The sequence below is a fragment of the Lissotriton helveticus genome, chromosome 6, assembly GCF_964261635.1.
Source record: "Lissotriton helveticus chromosome 6, aLisHel1.1, whole genome shotgun sequence".
Lineage (NCBI taxonomy): Eukaryota > Metazoa > Chordata > Amphibia > Caudata > Salamandridae > Lissotriton > Lissotriton helveticus.
This window is the reverse complement of record NC_136067.1, coordinates 1644125390-1644146632: the sequence shown is the minus strand read 5'-3', so window position 1 is coordinate 1644146632 and position 21243 is coordinate 1644125390. Positions and strand designations below refer to the sequence as shown.

At 46.4% G+C, this 21243-nt stretch overlaps 1 protein-coding gene across 4 annotated transcripts in view; it reads left to right on the top strand.

The window, feature by feature from the left end:
* CCDC88A (coiled-coil and HOOK domain protein 88A) overlaps window positions 1-21243 on the top strand; it is an 822041-nt gene that overhangs the window by 412126 nt on the left and 388672 nt on the right. For all 4 annotated transcript variants that reach the window (XM_078649494.1, XM_078649496.1, XM_078649495.1 and 1 more), the window contains exons 12-13: window positions 17913-18057; window positions 18146-18330. In XM_078649494.1, the coding sequence (XP_078505620.1) occupies window positions 17913-18057; window positions 18146-18330 (330 nt within the window). The remainder of the gene's footprint in view (window positions 1-17912; window positions 18058-18145; window positions 18331-21243) is intronic.

The following is a 21243-nucleotide window of genomic DNA, read 5'->3' as shown; positions in this document are numbered from 1 at the left end:
CATCTAAGCCTCTGTAGCCAAACATCTTCCCAGACAAGCTGGTTCTTTGCCCCAGAGCTTCCTTCCTGATGAAAGTTGTTACTCCCTTTCATGTGGGCCAGGACATCACCCTACCCTACCTACTTTTTACGCTCTGCTGCATGCTTCTAGAAGATGAGCGACTTCACCAACTGAACCCAAAAAGAGCGTTGTTGTTCTACCTTGACTGTACAAAAGAGGTTCAGGTGGACATCAACTCTTAGTGAAGTATGTTAAAGTGAAGAAGGGGAAGGCTATTTAGAAACGGACTATCAACTGATGGATAGTGCCCTGCTTTAAAATCTGTTACGCACTAACCAAGAAGCAACACCCTGAAGGGTTGTGTGCTCATTCCACCATAGCTAAAGCTGCGCCCACTGCGTTTGCACACAGGAGTTTCGGTCCTGGACATCTGCCAGGCAGCAACTTGGGCTTCTCTTAAGACCCTCACCAAGCATTACTGCCCGGTCAGGCAGTCAGGACAGACAATTTGCTTGTTCGGTCCTGCAGAACCTGGGGAGGTATTGCTTGGGTTTCTATTCTAAGGTAAAGAATATGCAGCTAGACGTCTCTATCAGTTGAACAAGTTACTTAGCTTATGTAGCACCTTATCTAGTAGAGACTCTGTCTAGCTGCAGATTCCTTACTGACCCATCATCCCCGCTCTGCGAACAGATTTCTAGGGACAGGGTTTTTTCCTCTTCAGGGACCCTAGTTTTCCACATCAGTGGTCAGTGTTCTTTGTGACTTCGCACTCTGACATGGAAAGTCGCAAAAAGAAACTGCCATCAGCGCGCTGTGGTGGCACCTATATAGGCTGCGCTCATGGCACTTCCAACGACGCCATGCATAGCCGAAGGATACCACCTACTGGTGCGCAGGGGATACTGCTCATGAAAAATTTCCTGATCCAGTCTGACACCTGGGGATAATCCTAAAGTAAGGAATCTGCAGCTAAATAGAGTCTCTACCAGATAAGGCATTACAGAAGGTAAGAAACGTGTTCCTATAGCACTGTCGATGGATAGGTTTCAATAACAGAGCTGTTTTCCAACAAAGTCTTCCAAGTTATATCAGCTAAGTGAAGCTTGAGTTGTATGTGATGTCATTTGGAACTCAGATACCTACACATCTCTAATGTTATGGTAATCATGAGCCCCCATATCATAACCCTGTCCTAAGATGCTCCTATAGGCCAGCGGTGTATTGAAAGAGATGTCATGAGGAACCCATGGAAAGTAGAGTTTTCACATGAAAATGTGTCAACATGGTACAGTTTATAAAACCCTTCTTGCTACAAAATAATTCAATTAAGGACAGGGTTTTTAGAGTGAGGGAAATACTGGGCGCACTGCTATTTTTGAAACGCAGAAGGTATTTGTGCTAGTATATTGACAAATAGGTGCAAACAGGTGAGGGGAGAAGCCCTATAACCCCTCCAAGCGTGTGTGTCGTGAAACACACACTGTACCAAAGTAAACAAAAACCTGTTGCACACTAAATTATAAAAGTACAGAAATTCGGTGTCTCAAAGGACACTTTAAAGTTCAAGTTTCCGCCGTCAGAGAAAAAACCACCAGTGATTCGGCTCCTCTTTTATTATGTTTGAATGGCCAGCCTACACGTGTTTCGTCGCAAGGGAATACAGTAATCCCTTCTTGCTACAACCCAATCAAATATATTGAAATTGATGCCTGAAGTTTGTAAAACAGTGATGCCTAGCACAGGTACGTCTGCTCAATTCATCATCAGTACTCCTTTGATAGTTATAACCACTTGAATAATCTCACCCATGTGTGCGATCTCATTATACTAAGAACATATATGTTTCTTTGCTAAATGAATAGTTAAAAACATATGGAAAATATGGTATAGCCTATCTGAGGGCTTATTCTGATGGATACATCTGCCAGTGGATTCCTCACTTTGTGAATATCCCCCTGCGTAAGCGACATTCGGAAATTCTTTTGTAGCTTCGCGCCGACGTGGACGACGTCACAGAAGCACTGCATCGCGCGCAGCTCTGCTGTCGTCACCGACTACGTAATAGGCCCACGTCGGCGTCATGACATCAGTTCCCTTTTTTCCGCGTTGTCGACGCTAACGGTTTTCGAGGGATCCTCTGTAGCTGTTATAGTAACGTTGTTACTGTTGGTTGGTTTCAGGGTTTTCTTCTTTCACTGTCTCCTGTCGAGATGTCCTCGAAGAAGACCGGATTCAAGCCGTGTCCTGAATGCAGGATAATGATGTCAATCACGGACCCGCATGAAGATTGCGTATGGTGCCTGAGCTCGGACCATGATGTCCAAGGGTGTCCGTCCTGTAAAAAGATGAATCCCAAGGCCCTTCGTGAAAGAGAGGCGAAGCTCCTGGTTTCCATTGAAAGGTAAAAAGGACAGGAAGAGCTCGAGGTCGCGATCGAGGCGGTCGAGGTCTCTTTCGAGGTCGCCTTCGAAGTCGTCATCGGGGAATGCTTCCAGATCGACAAAAAAGATGCACAAGAAAAGGAAGCATGGATCTTGACATAATTCTGGGAAAGATTCGGATTCGAAGCCGAACTCACGAAGTAGAAGGCATCGTAAAGATAATATATCTCCTTCACCAGAGGCTCTGGATCCGGAAGGTGAGGCTTCACCCATGAAGTCGCCGGAGCATTAACCGGCTCCGGTGTCGAATCCCTCTCCGGCGCTGTCTCGAACACCAACTCGAGAGGAAGAAGAGGCTCCCTTGCCTGAGGGTTCGACGACTCTGGCTCACCAACCCAAGCAAGATGATACGAATCCGGTGCCTCCTCGAGAGCAGCCTGTGGGTTCATACCCTCCATTTCCAGGCCCGGGTCAAGACCCTACACAATATTTAAATGCCATATATGGCGTCTTCACGAGAGCCATGTACCCCTCTGGTGCACCGGTTGGTCCCATGGGTCCGATGACCTATAATCTGGAAGTCCCCCAGACTTATGCTCCGGTGACGTTCATGCCATTTATGCCGTCTCCGACACCGCCTTGGCATTTCTCGGCACCGCCGAGGTCTTCGACACCGATTCCTTCGTCACCGGCGCCGACTCCTGTTCGACCTCGAGAACAGCGGCCTGGTCCTCCGGCTCCGAGTTCGACGCCGGCTCAATCGGAGTCGATTGCGGATCCGCCGACGCCTTTTCCGAAGGAGAGGTCGAGACATGAGGCTCAGCGACTTCTAGAGGAACAGAGGTACAGAGAAGCGGAGATAGAAGAAGGTGAGCTGCAGGAATCGGAAGATTTCTTTGATGACCTAAGGGAGGCTAGTGGATTGGAGCTGTCTCGGATTGGGAGTTATCCTCTGTCCCAGATGCCCCTTCAAAAGATGTGGCACCATATCATGTGGTCATCAAGAAGGCAGCAGAACTGTTGAATTTGAATCTGCCTACTGCGGAGTACAAGTCTAATATATTGACAGAAGTCCTCCACTCTCCGTCTTCAATGGTAGAGCCTATGCTTCATTTCAATGAAGCTTTAACGGAGCCAATCTTGGAGGTGTGGAGTAGACCTCTTACGGCTCCTGCAGTTGCTAAAGCTGTCGCAAGAAGATATAGGGTGGCTCCTGGAGACCCAGACTTTTTATCTTCACATCCTTTGCCAGAGAGCTTGGTGGTGCAGGCAGCCTGCTCCAAGAAATCTGCAGGTGCTTTCCCTCAGGTGCCTGGAGACAAAGATTAGAAAAAACAGGACCAATCCACGAAGAAAGTTTTTTCATCTGCGAGTATGGCTCTCAAGTCAACGAATGCCACATGCCTCTTGGGGCGTTACATCCATGCTTTGATGGATTCTGTGAAGCAGTTGGCCCCTAAAAGTCCAGAGGAGGACAGAACATTTTTTAATGATGTGCTTGTTGACACTCAAGCTGCTGCTCTGCAAGTCATCCAAAGTGGGTTGGATACAGCCGACTCGGTGGCGAGAGTCATGGGATCTTCAATTGCCACCAGGAGAGCGGCCTGGTTGAAGACTTCCGAATTCTCTGCGGATGTCCAGGCTGCCTTAATGGATCTACCTTTTGATAGCTCGGGCCTTATCGGAAAAAAGGCTGTTGCTGCGTTGGAGAGATTCAAAGACAGCAGAGCTACAGCCAGGTCTTTGGGTTTACAATCCAGAGGAACTGTGAGCAAAAGGTATAGGGGATTTGGAAGGTCCTCCTTTCATCCCTACAAGCAGTCGCAACAGCAACAACAACAGCAAAATCCGCTGTATAAGTCATACAGAGGCAAACAAAGAGCTCGTCCTCAAGGACGTCAGGCATCCTCCTCCTCCTCCTCTTCCTCTCCCCACCACCTTCCAACATCAGCAAAGCAGCCCTAGATCCGCCATTCCGGATCAAGCGGGTCCTGTGGGGGGTCGGCTTACCTATTTTATACGAGATTGGGAATCGGTCACATCGGACCTTTGGGTTCTCAATCTCGTGGGAATGGGTATGCTCTTCCCTTTCGGGAGTTCCCTCCGAATTACCCTCCTTGCGAAGTGTTTTGCTCAGAGGACCACCTGCTACTCCTGCAGGAAGAAGTCCTGGCGTTACTGAGAACAGGTGCGATAGAGGTGGTTCTGGAGCAGGAAAGGGGTCAGGGATGCTACTCCCGGTATTTCCTGATCCCCAAGAAGGATGGCAGACTTCGTCCAATCCTGGATCTCAGTGTTTTGAACCTCTTTCTGAAACAGGAGAAGTTCAAGATGCTTAACCTTGCGCAGGTTCTTCAAGTGCTACTGGAAGAAGACTGGATGGTGTCGATTGCCTTGCAGGATGCGTATTTTCATATTCCCATCCTGAAGTCGCACAGGAAGTATCTCCGTTTCACGGTGGGATCGTTTGGTCTTACTACTGCACCTCGAGTCTTCACCAAGGTGATGGCTGTGGTGGCAGCCCATTTCAGAAGGTCAGGGATACCAGTATTCCCTTATCTAGACGATTGGCTGATCAAAGCAGATTCTCCAGAGAAGGTGTTCCATCATGTGCAAGTCACAACTCAGTTGTTCTACAGGTTGGGTTTTTCGATAAATGTACCCAAATCTCACCTGGTGCCCTCCCAGCACAACCTGTTCATAGGTGCTGTACTGGATACAACTGTGTGTCGGGCATTCCCTCCATCTCAAAGGATTCGCGACATACAGGAAATGATTCCTTTATTTTACAGTGGAGCGGTCATTCAAGTACTGAAGGTCCTCCGTCTGCTCGGTCTGATGGCTTCCTGCATTCTGTTAGTCAACCATGCACGCTGGCACATGAGGGCGCTCCAGTGGTGCCTCCGCAGGCAGTGTATCAGCACAACGGAGATCTCAGGGAGTCAGTGAGGATCTCCAGAGAAGCTGCAGCGGATCTGTCTTAGTGGAGCATGGAGGGCAATCTGTCTCAAGGAAAACCCTTCCATCTTCCTCCATTGGTAGCCACAGTAATAACGGATGCATCCACTCTAGGGTGGGGTGCTCATCTGGGGGATCTGGGGATCAAGGGTCTTTGGTCTCCAGAGGAAAGGTTGCTTCACATCAACCTTTTAGAGTTGCGGGTGATATGTCTGGCGCTCAAGGCCTTCCTCCCTTCGCGGTCAGTCGGTTCAAGTCCTGACGAACAACACTACCGCGATATGGTACCCCAACAAGCAGGGAGGAGTGGGGTTGCAGTGTCTTTGCAGAGAGGCTCTGCATCTCTGGTCCTGGGTTCAGGACCATCAGATTTGTCTGATGGCAAATCATCTGGCCGGACTTCTGAACGTATGTGCAGACAGTCTCAGTCGGCAGTTATCATCCGACCACTAGTGGAGGCTTCATCCGGAGGTGGTTCGTCACGTCTTTCGGATGTGGGGAACTCCTCGGGTGGACCTGTTTGCCACTCACGAGAATGCTCACTGCCTGTCATTCTGCAGTCTCCAGTATCCGATGCAGGGAGCTTTGGGGGACGCGTTTCCGTTGAATTGGGACTCAAGACTCCTTTATGCGTTTCCTCCCATACCCTTGATTCCTCGGGTTCTGAGGAAGGTTCGCCAAGACCGGGCCCAAGTTATATTGATCGCCCCGGATTGGCCAAGAAGGGTTTGGTACACAGATCTTCTCCACCTCTCCTCGTGCCCGCTGCTCCGTCTCCCTCTCAGGGCAGATCTCCTCTCTCAGATGGAGGAGCTGGTTCTACACCCCCACCTCCAGACTTTACACCTTCATGCCTGGAGATTGAACGGGGCAACCTGAATTCTTTTTCTCTCCCACATGACGTGGTGGATGTCATTTTATCGGCCAGGCGTGATTCCACAAAGTCTATCCACTCTTATAGATGGTCTAAATGTGTCTCTTGGTGTGGGGAGAAGTCCATTGACCCTTTGAAGGCTCGGTTGTCTGACATACTTCAGTTTGCTCCTTCTTTGGCTCAGCAAGGGTTTGCTGTAGCTATGGTCAAAGGTTATCTTTCGGCCTTGTCGGCATTTCCCTGTCTGCCGTATCAGCCGTCCTTATTTAAATCTCCTATTGTTTTAAGGTTTCTAAAGGGCCTTACAAATAAATTTCCTCCTACTCCCTTTATTGTGCCTCAATGGGACTTGAATCTTGTGCTCACTTTCTTGATGGGTTCACCTTTTGAACCTTTGCACAAGTGTCTCTTGAGACTGTTATCTTTTAAAACAGTCTTCCTGATTGCAATTACCTCGGCAAGGAGGGTAAGTGAGCTGCAAGCTCTTAGTTCAAAGCCCCCATTCTTGACCATTCATGCTGAACGAATGGTACTCGGGACCAGGGCTGCTTTTCTGCCTAAGGTGGTAACTCCCTTCCATCTAGGGCAGTCCATTACCCTTCCTACCTTCTATCCTCCCCCTCACCCTTCCAAAGAGGAGGAGAGACTTCACCACTTGGACCCGAAGAGGGCGGTGAGCTTCTACCTGGACAGAAGTTCAGAGTGGATGATCAGCTCTTTGTGGGTTTTGTTGGAGCCAGAAGAGGCAAGGCGGTGTACAAACGCACGCTGTCGAGATGGATTGTCTTGTGTAGCAAGATATGCTACTCTCTGGCGGGTAAGGAACCTCCTGAAGGTTTAAGAGCTCATTCCACTAGAGCAAGGTCTGCTACATCTGCTTTGTCTAGGGGTGTACCTGTAGAGGACATTTGCAGGGTGATAACTTGGGCTTATCGAGTATTGGGGTATCTTTCATAGATTCACATGCTTAGAATCATCCCCGCCGATGAGGTGGGAGTCTCGCGGTACCATAAAAACATATACACTATAGTCATAATACCATTATACCATAGGCTGCAGTGTATAACAAAGTCACTACAATAGCCTATCTCAGTCTTTTTGTAAAAAGAACCAAACTTGGAAATCAGCCAATCAGGCAGTAGCATCCCCTAGAAGCTTCCCCACAGAGAGGCAAACCCTCAGAATTTCTACCGCACCTCGTGTGTTAGGGAGTCTCCCTGAGCTCTGCTCAGTTTTTTCCTTTTACCTGTCTTTCTGAGGAAAGAATATGTTTGATTCTAAGAAGAGCTTATTTTTGGCCTGTTCTTCCTGTGGGAAGAAAAGACTTCACTTTGAGGACCCACATAAAGAGTGTATTTATTGCCTCTACCCAGCACACAAAGTCAAAGACTGCAGGATCTGCAGAACCTTTCCTGCAAAGACTTTGAAAGATCGTGAAGGACGCTTGCTGGTTTGGTTGAAGAAGTTGAAATCATCTGAAGGTGTTTCTGAAGGTGAAGGAAGTGCTACGTCTCAAGTGTCCACCCCATCTCCAAGAAAAGAGCTCGATCTGGAGATCCTACGGAAAAATGAGTAAGACCTTGCAATCTTCATCTTCTGAAACAGGTCACTCCTCCTCAAAAAAAGAGAAATTCTCTTCTGAGTAAAAATCTAGAGATAAGGTGAAGGTTTCTCAGAAAACTAACTCAAAATCTCTTTAGGACCCTCCGTCGACGGCTAGAACATCTTCGTCGACGAGGAAATCACCACAAAAGGTTAGTGGATCTTCAGCGTTGAAGAAAATTACACCGTCGACGGCGCCATCGACGAGTGTCCCTACCCGTCGATAATTCACATCTCGTCGACGCCTGCTTCGTCGTCGAGGACCCTGGCGACGAAGCTTCCACCGTCATCGACGAGCGTCCCGTCGACGCCAAGCCCACCGTCGACGACGATACCATCGACGAGCCAACCGTCGACGACGATACCGTCGACGATCATTATTCCCTCGTCGGTGAGTCCACCGTCGACGACGACTTCAACCATGACGTAGGCGACCACATCGTCGACGGTGTCTTTTCCGTCGACGACAACCATGATCACAACATCAACGATGCCAACTGTTGCAGCGATTTCAGCGGAATATGAGTCACCTTCAACATATATTTTTGCTACTCTAAGGCGTAAAAAACCCTCACCTTTGCAATTTACGCCTATTCTGTGTTCTAAATTGTCGTCTAGCAGACAATTTTATCATGATGTGTCCCACATTTCACCTTTGCCTCCCAGCCATTATTTGGAGGAATCTGAAGATGATGATGATCCCTATGGGCAGGCATGTGACCCTTCACAGCTAAGGATTAAGTATCAAGAGGAGGATGAAGAGGACGAGTACTATGAACCTTGTGAGTCGTTGAGAGAACCTCAAGAAGTTTTCCATCAAGAACTAATGGTTCAAATGCCTGCAGCTTTGCTACAAGGCCTTACAGCAATGCTTAAGGACCATTATAGTCGTTTCCCTCCACCTCCTCCTCCACAACAAGTTTCTGCTCCTGTAGAGATGGAAACTGTGACGCCTGCAATACCAGTTTCTGAGCCCCAGGTGACGATACCTTCACAGCCGTTAGAAGACGATGACGATAACACGGTAGCAGAGGATGGAGTAATTCCTAATTTGCCCACTTCCGTAGATGAATGGGAGGAATATCTGATCCCAGATCCAGCTTCACCGATTCCACCGGCTGCAGATTCTCCTCCGGAGGACATAGGAGTGTTTCATGCCATTATGGTGAGAGCATCTACAAGATGTCACCTGACTATGCCAGTGCAAAAGACTGAGTGTTTGTTGTATGATTTTAAAGACTTAAACAGAAAGACCACACGTTCTATTCCCATAATTGATCACATATGGGAAGAGGGAGTAAAGATCATGAAAAGTCCATTCTCTATTCCTGCAATTCTGCCTCGGATTGACAAAAAGTACAAGGCGCCGGATGATGCTCCAGCCTGTCTTACAGGTCACCCTAAAGCAGACTCTGTAATTTCTCAGGCAACGCAAAGAAAATCTCGGAATCCTTTCATTTTTATAACAGCTCTACCTGACAAGGATGGGAGGCGCCTGGATAACATAGGATAATGTTATACAACCATGGCAGGCGCTATGGTCCGAGCTACAAACTGTTTGGCCATGTTGAGTAGATATGACCGACAATTGTGGTCAGATATGTCCCCATATATGGAATATTTGCCTGAGGACAAAAAATTAGAGGCAAGGAAGATCCTTATGGAAGGAGAAAGATCGGCTTCTGAAATCATAGATATTTTGATGGATATATTGTCTCTTGGCTTTCGTCAACTCGCAGGAGCAGCTACATTAAGGCATATGGGCTGGCTTAAATCCTCAAATTTTCGCCCTGAAATCCAAACTAAGATCATAAATATGCCTTTTGATGGTGACCTTCTGGTTGGAAAACATATAGATGACGCTCTACAAGATATAAAAAAGGACACAGATACTGCAAGATTGTTGGGTGCTTTGCAGTATCGTAAAACGCCCTTTCGTGGAGCAAGGGGCAGGGATCCTACTCCTTTCGTGGGGGTTACCAAATGTATCAGCAACAAGGTAACCCGGGTCGTTATGGATACAATTATCAGCAGCAACAACAAAACTACAGAAATCCTCCGGCAGCCGCCTATAGGCAACAGGGCAGGAGACGTCAATCTCAGGGCAGAGATTCTGCCAGAAGGCAGTGAAAATCCTGTTGCGCCTGCACCAGACTCGCCACCACAATTCAAAATTCCCAAATATTTCACAGCATTTCGACAATTGGAAGAAAATAACCAAGGACAAATGGGTATTGGATATCATAAAATTTGGACACACCCTAGAGTTCACCAAATTTCCCCCTCCTCATTCACCTCTAAAGAAAAATCCACCTCATCTTTCTCTTCTCAGGGAAGAGGTGAGAGCTATGCTTTCAAAAGGGGCGATAGAGAGAGTTCCTCATTCTCAAATAGGAAAGTGATCCTATTCTCGCTTTTTCCTGATAAAAAAAAGTCAGGGGGTTGGAGGCCAATCTTAGATTTGCGGATGCTGAACAAGTACCTTCAGAAGAAATCCTTTCGCATGGTAACACTCCAGGAGATTCTTCAGCTTCTAGATCATGCGGATTTCATGACAACCCTGGATCTCCAAGATGCGTATTTTCATATCCCAATTCATCCCAAGCATCGAAGATTTCTAAGATTCATGGTGGCAGGTGCGCACTTCCAATTCAGAGTACTTCCTTTTGGCCTACGTTCGGCTCCACAAGTCTTTACCAAATTCTTAGCTCCGATAGCAGCGCATCTAAGGCTGCAAGGGATCCAACTATTTCCATACCTGGACGACTGGCTAATAAAGGCTCCATCCTTTCATCAGGCTTCTCTTGCAACAACAAAATGCCTACAGGTGTTTCACTCGCTGGGCCTCTCACTAAATACCCAGAAGTCAAGCCTTTATCCGTCTCAAGTAATACAATTTCTGGGAGCAAAATTGGACACTATTCAAGACAAGGCATTCTTGTCCGCAGACAGGATGTCCCGCCTTCTCTCTCTGGCATCCGAACTTCTAAAAAGAAAGTTTGCTTCAGTGAGAATCATCAAATCTTTTCTGGGGATCTTATCGTCAGCAGTCCTGCTAGTGCCTCAGGCGAGGCTAAAAATTAGACCACTCCAAGAGCAGCTGGACAACCAGTGGCTCCAGATCACGGGTTCTTTCGACGACATAGTGCAAGTGACCCCAATTATGAAAAACGCTTTCTTGGTGGGGGAGTTCCAAGAATGTCTCCATAGGGCTCACTTTTCAACCACCAATTCTGGATTTTATCATCACCACCGATCCTTCCCTGGAAGGTTGGGGGGCCCACCTTCAAGACCTCAGCATAAGAGGAAAGTGGTCTTCAGCAATGGCGAACATGCACATCAATTTTCTGGAACTTCGGGCAATTTCATTGGCCCTGCAATCTTTTCTTCCTCGACTGCAAGGATCAACAGTTCTCATCAGAACCGACAACACCACTTGTATGCATTATCTAAACAAGCAGGGTGGTACAAGGTCTCACATTCTGTCCCGAAAGGCTCTGAAGAAATGGAAGTGGCTTCTTTTGAACAGAAATAGCAATCAAGGTGGAACATCTCCCAGGGGTGCAGAACACCTGGGCGGATTCTCTCAGCAGAACAACAAGATCCGGCCACGAATGGGAACTGGAGCAATCAGTGCTGGACAACATCTTCCAGAGGTGGGGCAAACCAAATCTGGATCTCTTAGCCACCAGGACCAACCGGAAGTGCCTTTTCTTTGCAAGTTGGGAACCAGAGAAGGGTTCCTGGGGGAACACCTTCATGATGAGGTGGACAGGAATCTTTGCTTATCCATTCCCTCCTGTTCCTCTAGTCCCAAGGCTTTTACACAAAATGAAGAAGGAACCATGTTGCATGATTCTAATTGCACCGAAATGGCCACGTCAGCATTGGTTCACAGAACTTCTTCTTCTCTCCAAGTGCAAGCCATTTTGCCTTCCGATACAACAGAATCTGCTCTTGATGAGCGAGGGACAGATTCTTCACCCTTGCCTAGCTCAACTGCAACTACATGCTTGGTTTCTGGACTCGAGGATTTCAAAGATGTAAATTTGCCACAGGAATGGAGAGACATTCTGGATGAAGCAAGAGCCCCTTCTACATTGCGAACTTATGCCTTAAAATTGAAAAGATTCTGTAACTGGTGCTCTAATAATAATCTACATCCACTGGAATGTTCTCCTGATAAAGTTCTGCCTTATTTGTTGTCACTCTCTAAGTCTGGTCTAAAGTTCGCTTCAGTTAAATTGCATTTGGCCGCTATTTCTACATACAGAAGGTCTTCAGGTTTGGAGTCACTTTGTTGCAATCTTCTCATTAAACAGTTCCTGAAAGGACTTTTTAGGACTTTTACTCCTATTAAAGCGCCTCCTCCAGAATGGAGGCTAAATGTAGTGCTACAGCAGCCTATGAAACATCCATTTGAACCCATTCATAAAGCAGATATTAAATATCTCTCATGGAAGACAGCTTTGCTGTTGGCACTCACCTCTTCCCGACGGGTCAGTGAGTTACAGGCGTTCCCTATTCGACAACCTTATTTGAAATTCACTAATGATTACGTCCTTTTGCGAACTAATCCCTCATTCATACCTAAAGTTCCAACATCATTTCATCTCAATGAGCCTGTAGTATTGAGAACATTCTTCCCCAATCCGTCTTCCGCGGCGGAGAAGTCTCTGCATACTTTGGATGTCAAAAGAGGCCTGAAATTCTACATATCTCGGACTGTGTCCTTCAGAAAATCTGACCAGTTGTTTCCCTCATATTGGGGCCCTAAAAAAGGATCAGCAATCTCAAAAGCTACTATCTCAAAGTGGATTGCATCTGCGATTCAGTTCTGCCATTGCAAGGCAGGCCGTCCTTTGTCAAACAAGCCAAAAGCTCATTCTACCAGGGCAATGTCTTCATCTACGGCATTGTTTGCTGGTGTGTCTTCGGACAAGATTTGCAGAGCTGCAACTTGGAAAAGTGTACATACTTTCACTCAGCATTACTGCCTGGATCTGGCAACAGAAGCTGAGTCAACAGTTGGACAAGCAGTGCTACGAAACCTTTTTAGATAAGGTGAGCCTGATGGCAAAAATATTTTGTTTTTTCGTAGTTTAAAGAATGTCTATTTCATATGGCTTTTGTTATGTATATGTATAGTTTATTTTTACAGACAATATAAATATGTTTGTATATTTTGCATTGGTTTGACAAGGTATCTCTTGAACTTCTTATGACAAGGAATCTAAAGTGCTAGAAGCATCAGGGAAGAGGGTGGCGGCTCAAGCGGCCAATATCTGACGTATTTCAAACACTCAAGCACTCTTGGCCAGATATGACAGGGCACACTATGATACACTTGAGACCCTGTTACAACACTTGCCAGACGAGTATAAAGAGGCAGCGGAGATGCTCATTCAAGAAGGGAAGCTCATCTCAAATGCTTCTATTAAATGTGCACTGGACGCAGCGGACACCGCGGCCAGGGCCATTAACACAAGTGTGATGTTGCGGCGTCAGGCCTGGCTCAGAATCTCCGGGTTCAAACCGGAGATACAAACCACCATCCTCAATCAGCCTGTAAACCCTGATCACTTATTTGGACCTGAGGTGGATGCCACCCTGGAAAAAATAAAGAAAGACACCGAGACTGCAAAGTCCATGGGGGCTCTCCAGTCACAGCAGTTCAGGGGTAGTACTTTTCGTCGCTCAAGCAATAGAGGTGTTTCCAGAGGCCAGATGTCCCAGCAAACACAGTACACTAAAGGTGGGGCGCAGACTTCTTACAACAAGCAGAGTAGAGGCGGCTATCGTGGAAACAGCACCAAGGGCAGAGGTCGTGGAAACAACAACTCCCGATCCTCCGCCGCCAACTAACAGTGACGCCTTGTCACTGCCCCGCGACCATACAACACCTGTCGGGGGGAGACTCCAGCAGTTCCTGCCAGTCTGGAAATCCATCACCACAGACAGGTGGGTCAGAAAACTTATCCAGTACGGTTATTGTCTGGAGTTGACCTCCACTCAACCCAACATCCCACCAAGGCACCGTCCTATGTCAACAGAGCATTTGCACTTATTGCAGCAAGCGGTGCTCGTCATGCTGCAAAAAGGGGCAATCGAGCTCGTGCCGGTGGAGGACAAAGGCTCAGGAGTGTACTCCCTGTACTTCTTAATCCCGAAAAAGGACGGGTCCCTCAGACCCATACTGGATCTCAGGCCCCTAAACCAGTACATTCTCTCAGAACACTTTCACATGCTCACGCTGCAGCAGGTTCTTCCGTTGCTCAATCAAGGGGATTTCCTCGCAACGTTGGATCTCAAGGACGCGTATTTTCACATTCCACTACATCCTTCACACAGAAAATACCTCAGATTCACCATTCAGAATCAGCATTACCAATTCAAATTCTTCCCTTTCGGAGTGACCACAGCGCCCAGGGTGTTCACAAAATGCCTGGCGACGGTGGCGGCGCACCTCAGGAGACAGAACGTCCACGTCTACCCTTATCTGGACGACTGGCTTGTCCAAGCAAAGTCGGCCCAGCAGTGCGCTGCCAATATGTCCCACACGATTCACCTTCTTCACGATCTGGGTTTCTCACTGAATTATTCAAAGTCGCACCTTCAGCCAGCCCATGTGCGGCAGTATCTGGGCGCGACAATAGATACTCTGGCAGCCACAGCTCAGCCCAATTCTGTGAGGATCGACAGCATTCAGTCGCTGATCCCAAAATTCAGACCGCAACACTCGCTCCCGGCACGAGTGTTCATGCAGTTGATAGGCATGATGGCCTCCTGCATTTTCATAGTCCCGCACGCGAGACTACATATGCGTCCGCTTCAAGAGTGCTTGGCACATCAGTGGAATCAGGCTCAAGGACAGTTGAACGACCTAGTGTTGGTGACCGGTCGGGCATACAACTCTCTGCATTGGTGGAACCCACACAACCTTTGCAAGGGCCGACCGTTCCAAGAGCCTGTACCACAGATCATCCTAACCACGGACGCTTCTCTCCAGGTTTGGGGAGCTCATGTACTCCACTACACAGTGCAGGGACTATGGACAACGCAGCAACGGAAGATGCACATCAACTACCTAGAGCTGATGGCAATCTTCATGGCGCTGAAGGCATTCAAGGTACATCTGTGCAACAAAGTCATGTTGATCCGGACGGACAACATGACAGCCATGTACTATATTCAAAAGCAGGGAGGTACACACTCTCCACAGTTGTCTCATCTCGCTCAGAGCATGTGGAAGTGGGCCATTCAGAGGAACATCTTCCTCATGGCGGAACACCTACCGGGCAAGGACAATCAGATGGCAGATCTGCTCAGCAGGTACAGCCACCAAATGCACAAGTGGGAGATACATCCATCAGTACTCTGCCCGTACTTCCAGCAGTGGGGTCATCCAGAGATAGACCTGTTCGCCACAAGGGAAAACGCAAAATGCCAAAGCTTTGCTGCCAGGTTCCCGCACCCACAGCCGCAGGGCAATGCGATATGGATGAACTGGTCCGGCAAATTTGCGTACGCTTTTCCCCCAGCACCTCTCATACCGCTGGTTGCTCCAACGTGGGCACGCCAGCCATGGTACACCACGTTTCTAGAACTCTCCGTGGTACCGCATCAAAGGCTGCACCTCACACCCAGACTTTTGACGCAGAGCCATGGCGACATTCAGCACCCAGATCTGCAACAGCTCAACCTGGCGATCTGGCTCCTGAGGTCTTAGAATTTGGCTACCTTAACTTGCCTCCCGACTGCATGGATATCATACGGGAGGCAAGGAAGCCCACCACCAGAGCATGCTATGCAGCAAAATGGAAGCGGTTTGTCGTTTACTGTGCGGAGCACAACATCGACCCGCTAGATGCATCTACTCACGACATCATTTGTTATTTGTTACACCTTTACAAATGTAATCTAGCATATGCTTCCATCCGGATACACTTATCCGCCATAGCGGCTTATCTCCAGAACAGGCAGCATCTCTCAGTTTTCAGGGTGCCTGCCATTAAAGCTTTTCTAGAAGGACTAAACGAGTCATTCCTCCCAGGACCCCGCCAGCTCCTGTTTGGAACCTTAATGTGGTCCTCACCAGACTGATGGGTCCACCTTTTGAGCCTCTACATTCATGCGAGATTCAGTTCTTGATATGGAAAGTGGCTTTCCTAATAGCCATTACGTCGCTGCGACGTGTTAGTGAGCTCCAAGCGCTCACCGTCCAAGAGCCGTTCATCCAGGTTCACTCCAACAGGGTGGTACTGCGCACTAATCCTAAATTTCTTCCTAAAGTGGTTTAACAGTTCCATGTCAATCAGACTATTGAACTGCCTGTGTTCTTTCAAAATCCAGAGACTGTGGCTGAAAGAATGCTCCACACTCTTGACGTTAAACGAGCTTTGATGTACTACATTGATAGGACCAAAGATTTTAGGAAAACGACAACTCTTTGTTGCTTTTCTGCCCAGCACAAAGGCAACCCCATTTCCAAAGCAGGTATAGCCAGGTGGATCGTTAAGTGCATTCAAATCTGTTATCAAAAGGCTAAACGCACTTTAACGATCCCCCCGAGAGCCCACTCCACCCGCAAGTTGGGAGCCTCCATGGCTTTCCTTGGTAATATCCCTTTGGAAGACATCTGTAGAGCAGCCACATGGTCTACCCCACACACATTTACTAAACATTACTGTGTAGATGTGCACTCCAAGCAGCAGGCAGCTGTAGGGCAGGCTGTTCTAAAAACACTTTTTCAAATGTCTGCAGCTGGCACAGGCGGCCGCCGTTAATGGAGGGACTGCTATACATTCTATGCTATAGATATGAATTCAGCAGCCCACATGCCTCGAACTGAATATGCTACTTACCAGTATGCATCTGTTCTTGGCATGTAGGGCTGCTGACATTCATATTGCCCGCCCTCCTCCCCGGCGCCTGTAGCGGCTGCAGAATTTACACTTACTCTTACCATGGCCATCGCTCACACTGTTACACTCCATCTTCGCCACAATGGCTAAAAACAATCTGGGGATGGAGTCGATGCCCATGCGCACTGTAGTCCAGGGGAGGAGCCACCTATCTCGTGATACTTCGAAGACTCTTCCAGGACAACAATGTGCAATCATCCGGACCCAACACTAGGCGGCGATCCATGCTATAGATATGAATGTCAGCAGCCATACATGCCAAGAACAGATGCATACTGGTAAGTAGCATATTCATTACTATTCCAAAGAGGGAACTTGTTGTAAACTTATCCTTAGCTCTATATGGCTTCTTGGTCTCTTTAGTCCTTTCTTTGTGTTTCTATCTTCTTACCTAGCTGTGTTCTATCTGGTGTATTGGGATTCTAGCCTTGGCAGTTGGTCTGGTCACCTGTGAGGCTTTGTGCTCTGCTGTCTTATCTATTCATTGTAACTTAAAAAATCCATCTTAGTAACTCAAGACGTGTCCTGCTGCCTACTTAATTTATGTACAACATTTTGGCGACGAGGATGGGATTCGAACCCATGCGAGCGTAGAGAGTGGACTGGCTCTTCATTTTTTCAATGGAAGGGGAGAAGGTGGTCATAGTGATCTTCATCTTATTTCACTTCTTGATCCTGATTCTTTTCTCCCTGTTCTGGAAGTTCATGAGGTCTTCGACCTCCTAAGTGTTATACGTTTTCTTCTTTGAGTTTTCCGTGCTTTATCTTCTTATGTGTTTGAGGTTTTCATATGTGTTTTGTTTGTAAGGGGGGAAGATGTGTTGTAAACTTATACTTAGCTCTATATGGCTTCTTGGTCTCTTTAGTCCTTTCTTTGTGTTTCTATCTTCTTACCTAGCTGTGTTCTATCTGGTGTGTTGGGATTCTAGCCTTGGCAGTTGGTCTGGTCAGCTGTGAGGCTTTGTGCTCTGCTGTCTTATCTTATTCATTGTAACTTAATAAATCCATCTTAGTAACTCAAGACGTGTCCTGCTGCCTACTTAATTTATGTACAACAGAACTCTGTTTAGAAAGTTTGTTCTCTCATACAGCGTCACATTGTTAAACTAAAATATAATGTCCACTAACCATTTTATTACAGTAAAAACATTCAAATGTCTTTGTTTTAAGGAGCGTGACATGGACAGAAAGAAGATTGAGGAATTGATGGAAGAAAACATGACACTGGAAATGGCTCAAAAACAAAGCATGGATGAATCTTTGCATCTTGGCTGGGAATTAGAACAGCTGTCCAAAACGAGTGACCTTCCTGATGGTAGGATTATTATAAAGCAGGTATCTGTTGAACTTGAACTAAAATGTTGTCATTTCTTATATTCAATATGTGTTCTTTAATTGTACAGCACCTCAGCTGTCCCTTGGACATGAAGTTAATGAGCTAACTTCAAGCAGATTGCTGAAGCTAGAAATGGAAAACCAAAATTTATTGAAGACTGTGGAACAGCTGCAAAGTGCAATGGGTATTGCAGAGGGAAGCAGCTCAAGAATTCTGAAAATGGAAAAGGAAAACCAAAGATTAAACAAAAAGGTAAAGAATGCATTTAAATGTAGACTTTGGTTATCCTGTCCTATCTGCCAGATTATGTAATGCACTTGTAATCAGTAGTGGCTGATGGAAATGTGGTGGGGCGGGGGCAGCGTGGGAAGGGCAGCGTAGGGTGGGCCTCTGATAGGCTGAAAGCTCCCAGCTTCCCCTAAGGCCAATCCTGACGCCGCTCTGACCAAGATAGCAGCTTAGGGGTTGGGCAGAGTGCACTGGTTTAGCGCTCCATCTGGACATGGGTCCCTGTGCCTGCTGATCTCTCCACCCAGCAATACAGCTGGGTTGGAGTGATGTCAGTGCGCATGACAGTTTTGCCAGACTCAGAAGGCCGGCCAAACCGCCATGTGCACGGACAGCAGGGTTCACCATTCCTCCTCACCGTCTACAGTGCTGAGGCCTGGCCCCAAGACAGCAGCAGGACGAAAAATAAAATGATCTGCATTTAAGCATATCACTGAATATCAGAAGAATGCATAGCCACTTTTCACTCTAGCTGAGGTTTTCCTAATCATATATTGTCACCAAATGGCCATATGGTTGCCTGGTGTGTTGGAATGTTTTGAACTGAGCAGATTTTCCTCAAGTTATTTTATTTATTTTTCTGTCCCCACAAGCAGAACATGCATTTGCAGAAATATTAAACTCTATCATGACTGAGCTGTCTGTAATAATCCTTCTAAACGGATTATGAATAAGTTCTACACATCTCATCTCCGACCATTCTATTTTACAAATGAGCCTTTCTTTCAACCCAAACTTCTAAACCTCCTTTGGTCTGATCGGTGGTGTCATTAGATTCATTAAGCATCCTGTACCTGGTTACAGAGATTTAAGTATGTCATCCAGGTGTTATGAGTTGGAGTAGAGCCTTCCTTTTAACTGTGTGGCCAAAAGATTGTTTGTGCAGTCTGAAAGCAGAAGATTTCCAATTGGATTTCTTTGATGGACTCTCTTCTGAGGTGTTCAGCTCTCATTTCACAAGAGTTGTGGGCATGGCATCACAATTTCTGAGAATTGTTCCTGTGCAGTTAAAATGTAATGCTGCTAAATTTTCCTTCTTTCCACTCCTTTTCAAATCTTTAGAGTCTGAAAATGCCAAGCTGTGCTCAATCTTGCATTGCTAGGACAACGTTGCACGGGTTTCTGCTTCAAAGTGTAGCAATCTCCTTAACCCCCCTCTTTTTTTTTTTTTTAAGATTCCTTTGGAAGATTAAAAGTAAGGAATCTGCAGGAGGACCCATTAGAAGAACAAATTACCTATGCTTGTAATGCTCTTTTTGATGGATATTATGATTCATGCCAATTTCTTACGCTCTTTCTTCTTCTTTATCTGAATATGTACATGTTCTTTGTTGTTTATTGCGCCGTCTTATTTAGACACATTGGAAACATGGAAATCCACTCATGTTTAAGTTACAAAATGTAAACAACAAATTGGCCTTTTCGCTTTCAAGGTTTTATTCCAGAACTTTTGCTTGAACCCTTACCTGAATGCAAAATGACAGTTAAATTAGCACGTGATGCATACAATCAGGGCTGTACTGCATGTAGCACAATATACGGAAAACAACGCCCTTTCATATATGTCAGAGAAACAGGAGGAATCTATCAAGGGGTCGAAATTCAGCACTTTGCACTTGCAGAATGAAACAAACAGGCGGGACATCATACATCATACATCATACATCATCGGCACATTTGAGCCATTTTAGGAAGACATCCTCAAAACTCTCCACAGACAGAGGTTCACAGTAAACCTCCAGTTAAATGTTGAAATATTGGCATTGCTTCTGCAGAATTAGCTAGAAATACAACCGATACAGGTCATAGGTTGTATTCCAGATTATTCCAGGTGCTCAAATATTCTAGACAAGGAGAATGAAGTCATGTCCAGGATTTTTGTAATCTCAACGAATATTTCATGCAATCTTTCAGGATACCACCCATCAACATATTTTCCCTTTTATCAAAGAGGGTGACTTTCTAGGATCCATTAACGTGTGTGTGTGTGGGGGGGGGGGGGGTGGCACCTGTTTATGCATATCCATATTCCAATTGCTCAGAACATTTCTGCATTTCATGGTAGACCGATAACATGCCTGGCATGAAGGCATGAAGTTGTCAAATACCTCTACAAAATACTTGGTGCAAGTGGCACTTATGAAGCTAGGGTTTGACAGTATACTCATATGTAGATGTTTTCCTTTTGAGATCATTGTTACTGGTACTAACACTGTTGCGTATCAAAGTGTTTTTTCCATATGCTTGATAATGTTACGTCAAAGGCGTTAATGCATGGTAATAGTAATTTTTGGTGCACTTAATGGATATGTTTGCTTGATTTATTAAATTTAATTTGTCTAGAATTCAGGATTCTATTAACGTGAGATTGTAAACTTAATTTCTTGTGCAGGCTACCAGGGTTTGTATATGCTATTTATCGCATATTTCTTGCTGCTCATATTGCAATAGTCAGTGAAAGAATTTTCCATTCCCTTCTGCATTTCACGGTGGATAATCCCTGCTTGCAGGTTGACCTTGTACAAGTTTCGTGTCAGAAGAATTTGCAAAAACTGTGACTTTTGTTTACTTCCTGCAGAGTTCTAGTCCAGTGAGCATATTTGCTTGTAAGAATAAACAGAGTTTAGCAGGATGAGTTGTTCCCTGCATCTTAACAGCTCACTTAAAGGTGACCAGGCATCTGTTGGGTGGGATCATATCTCTTTCCACTGGAGGCATTGCATTACAGGTACTTTGTTCATCGAAATTCCACACAGGTGCATCTGCAAAGTTTTAATGTGGAGAACAATCAGTTTGGTAAGCAATACCTTCTTGACCAGCTAGAACTGTCGTGAGATCCTCCCTTCAAGGGCATACCCTACATTAGGTTTCGCCCTT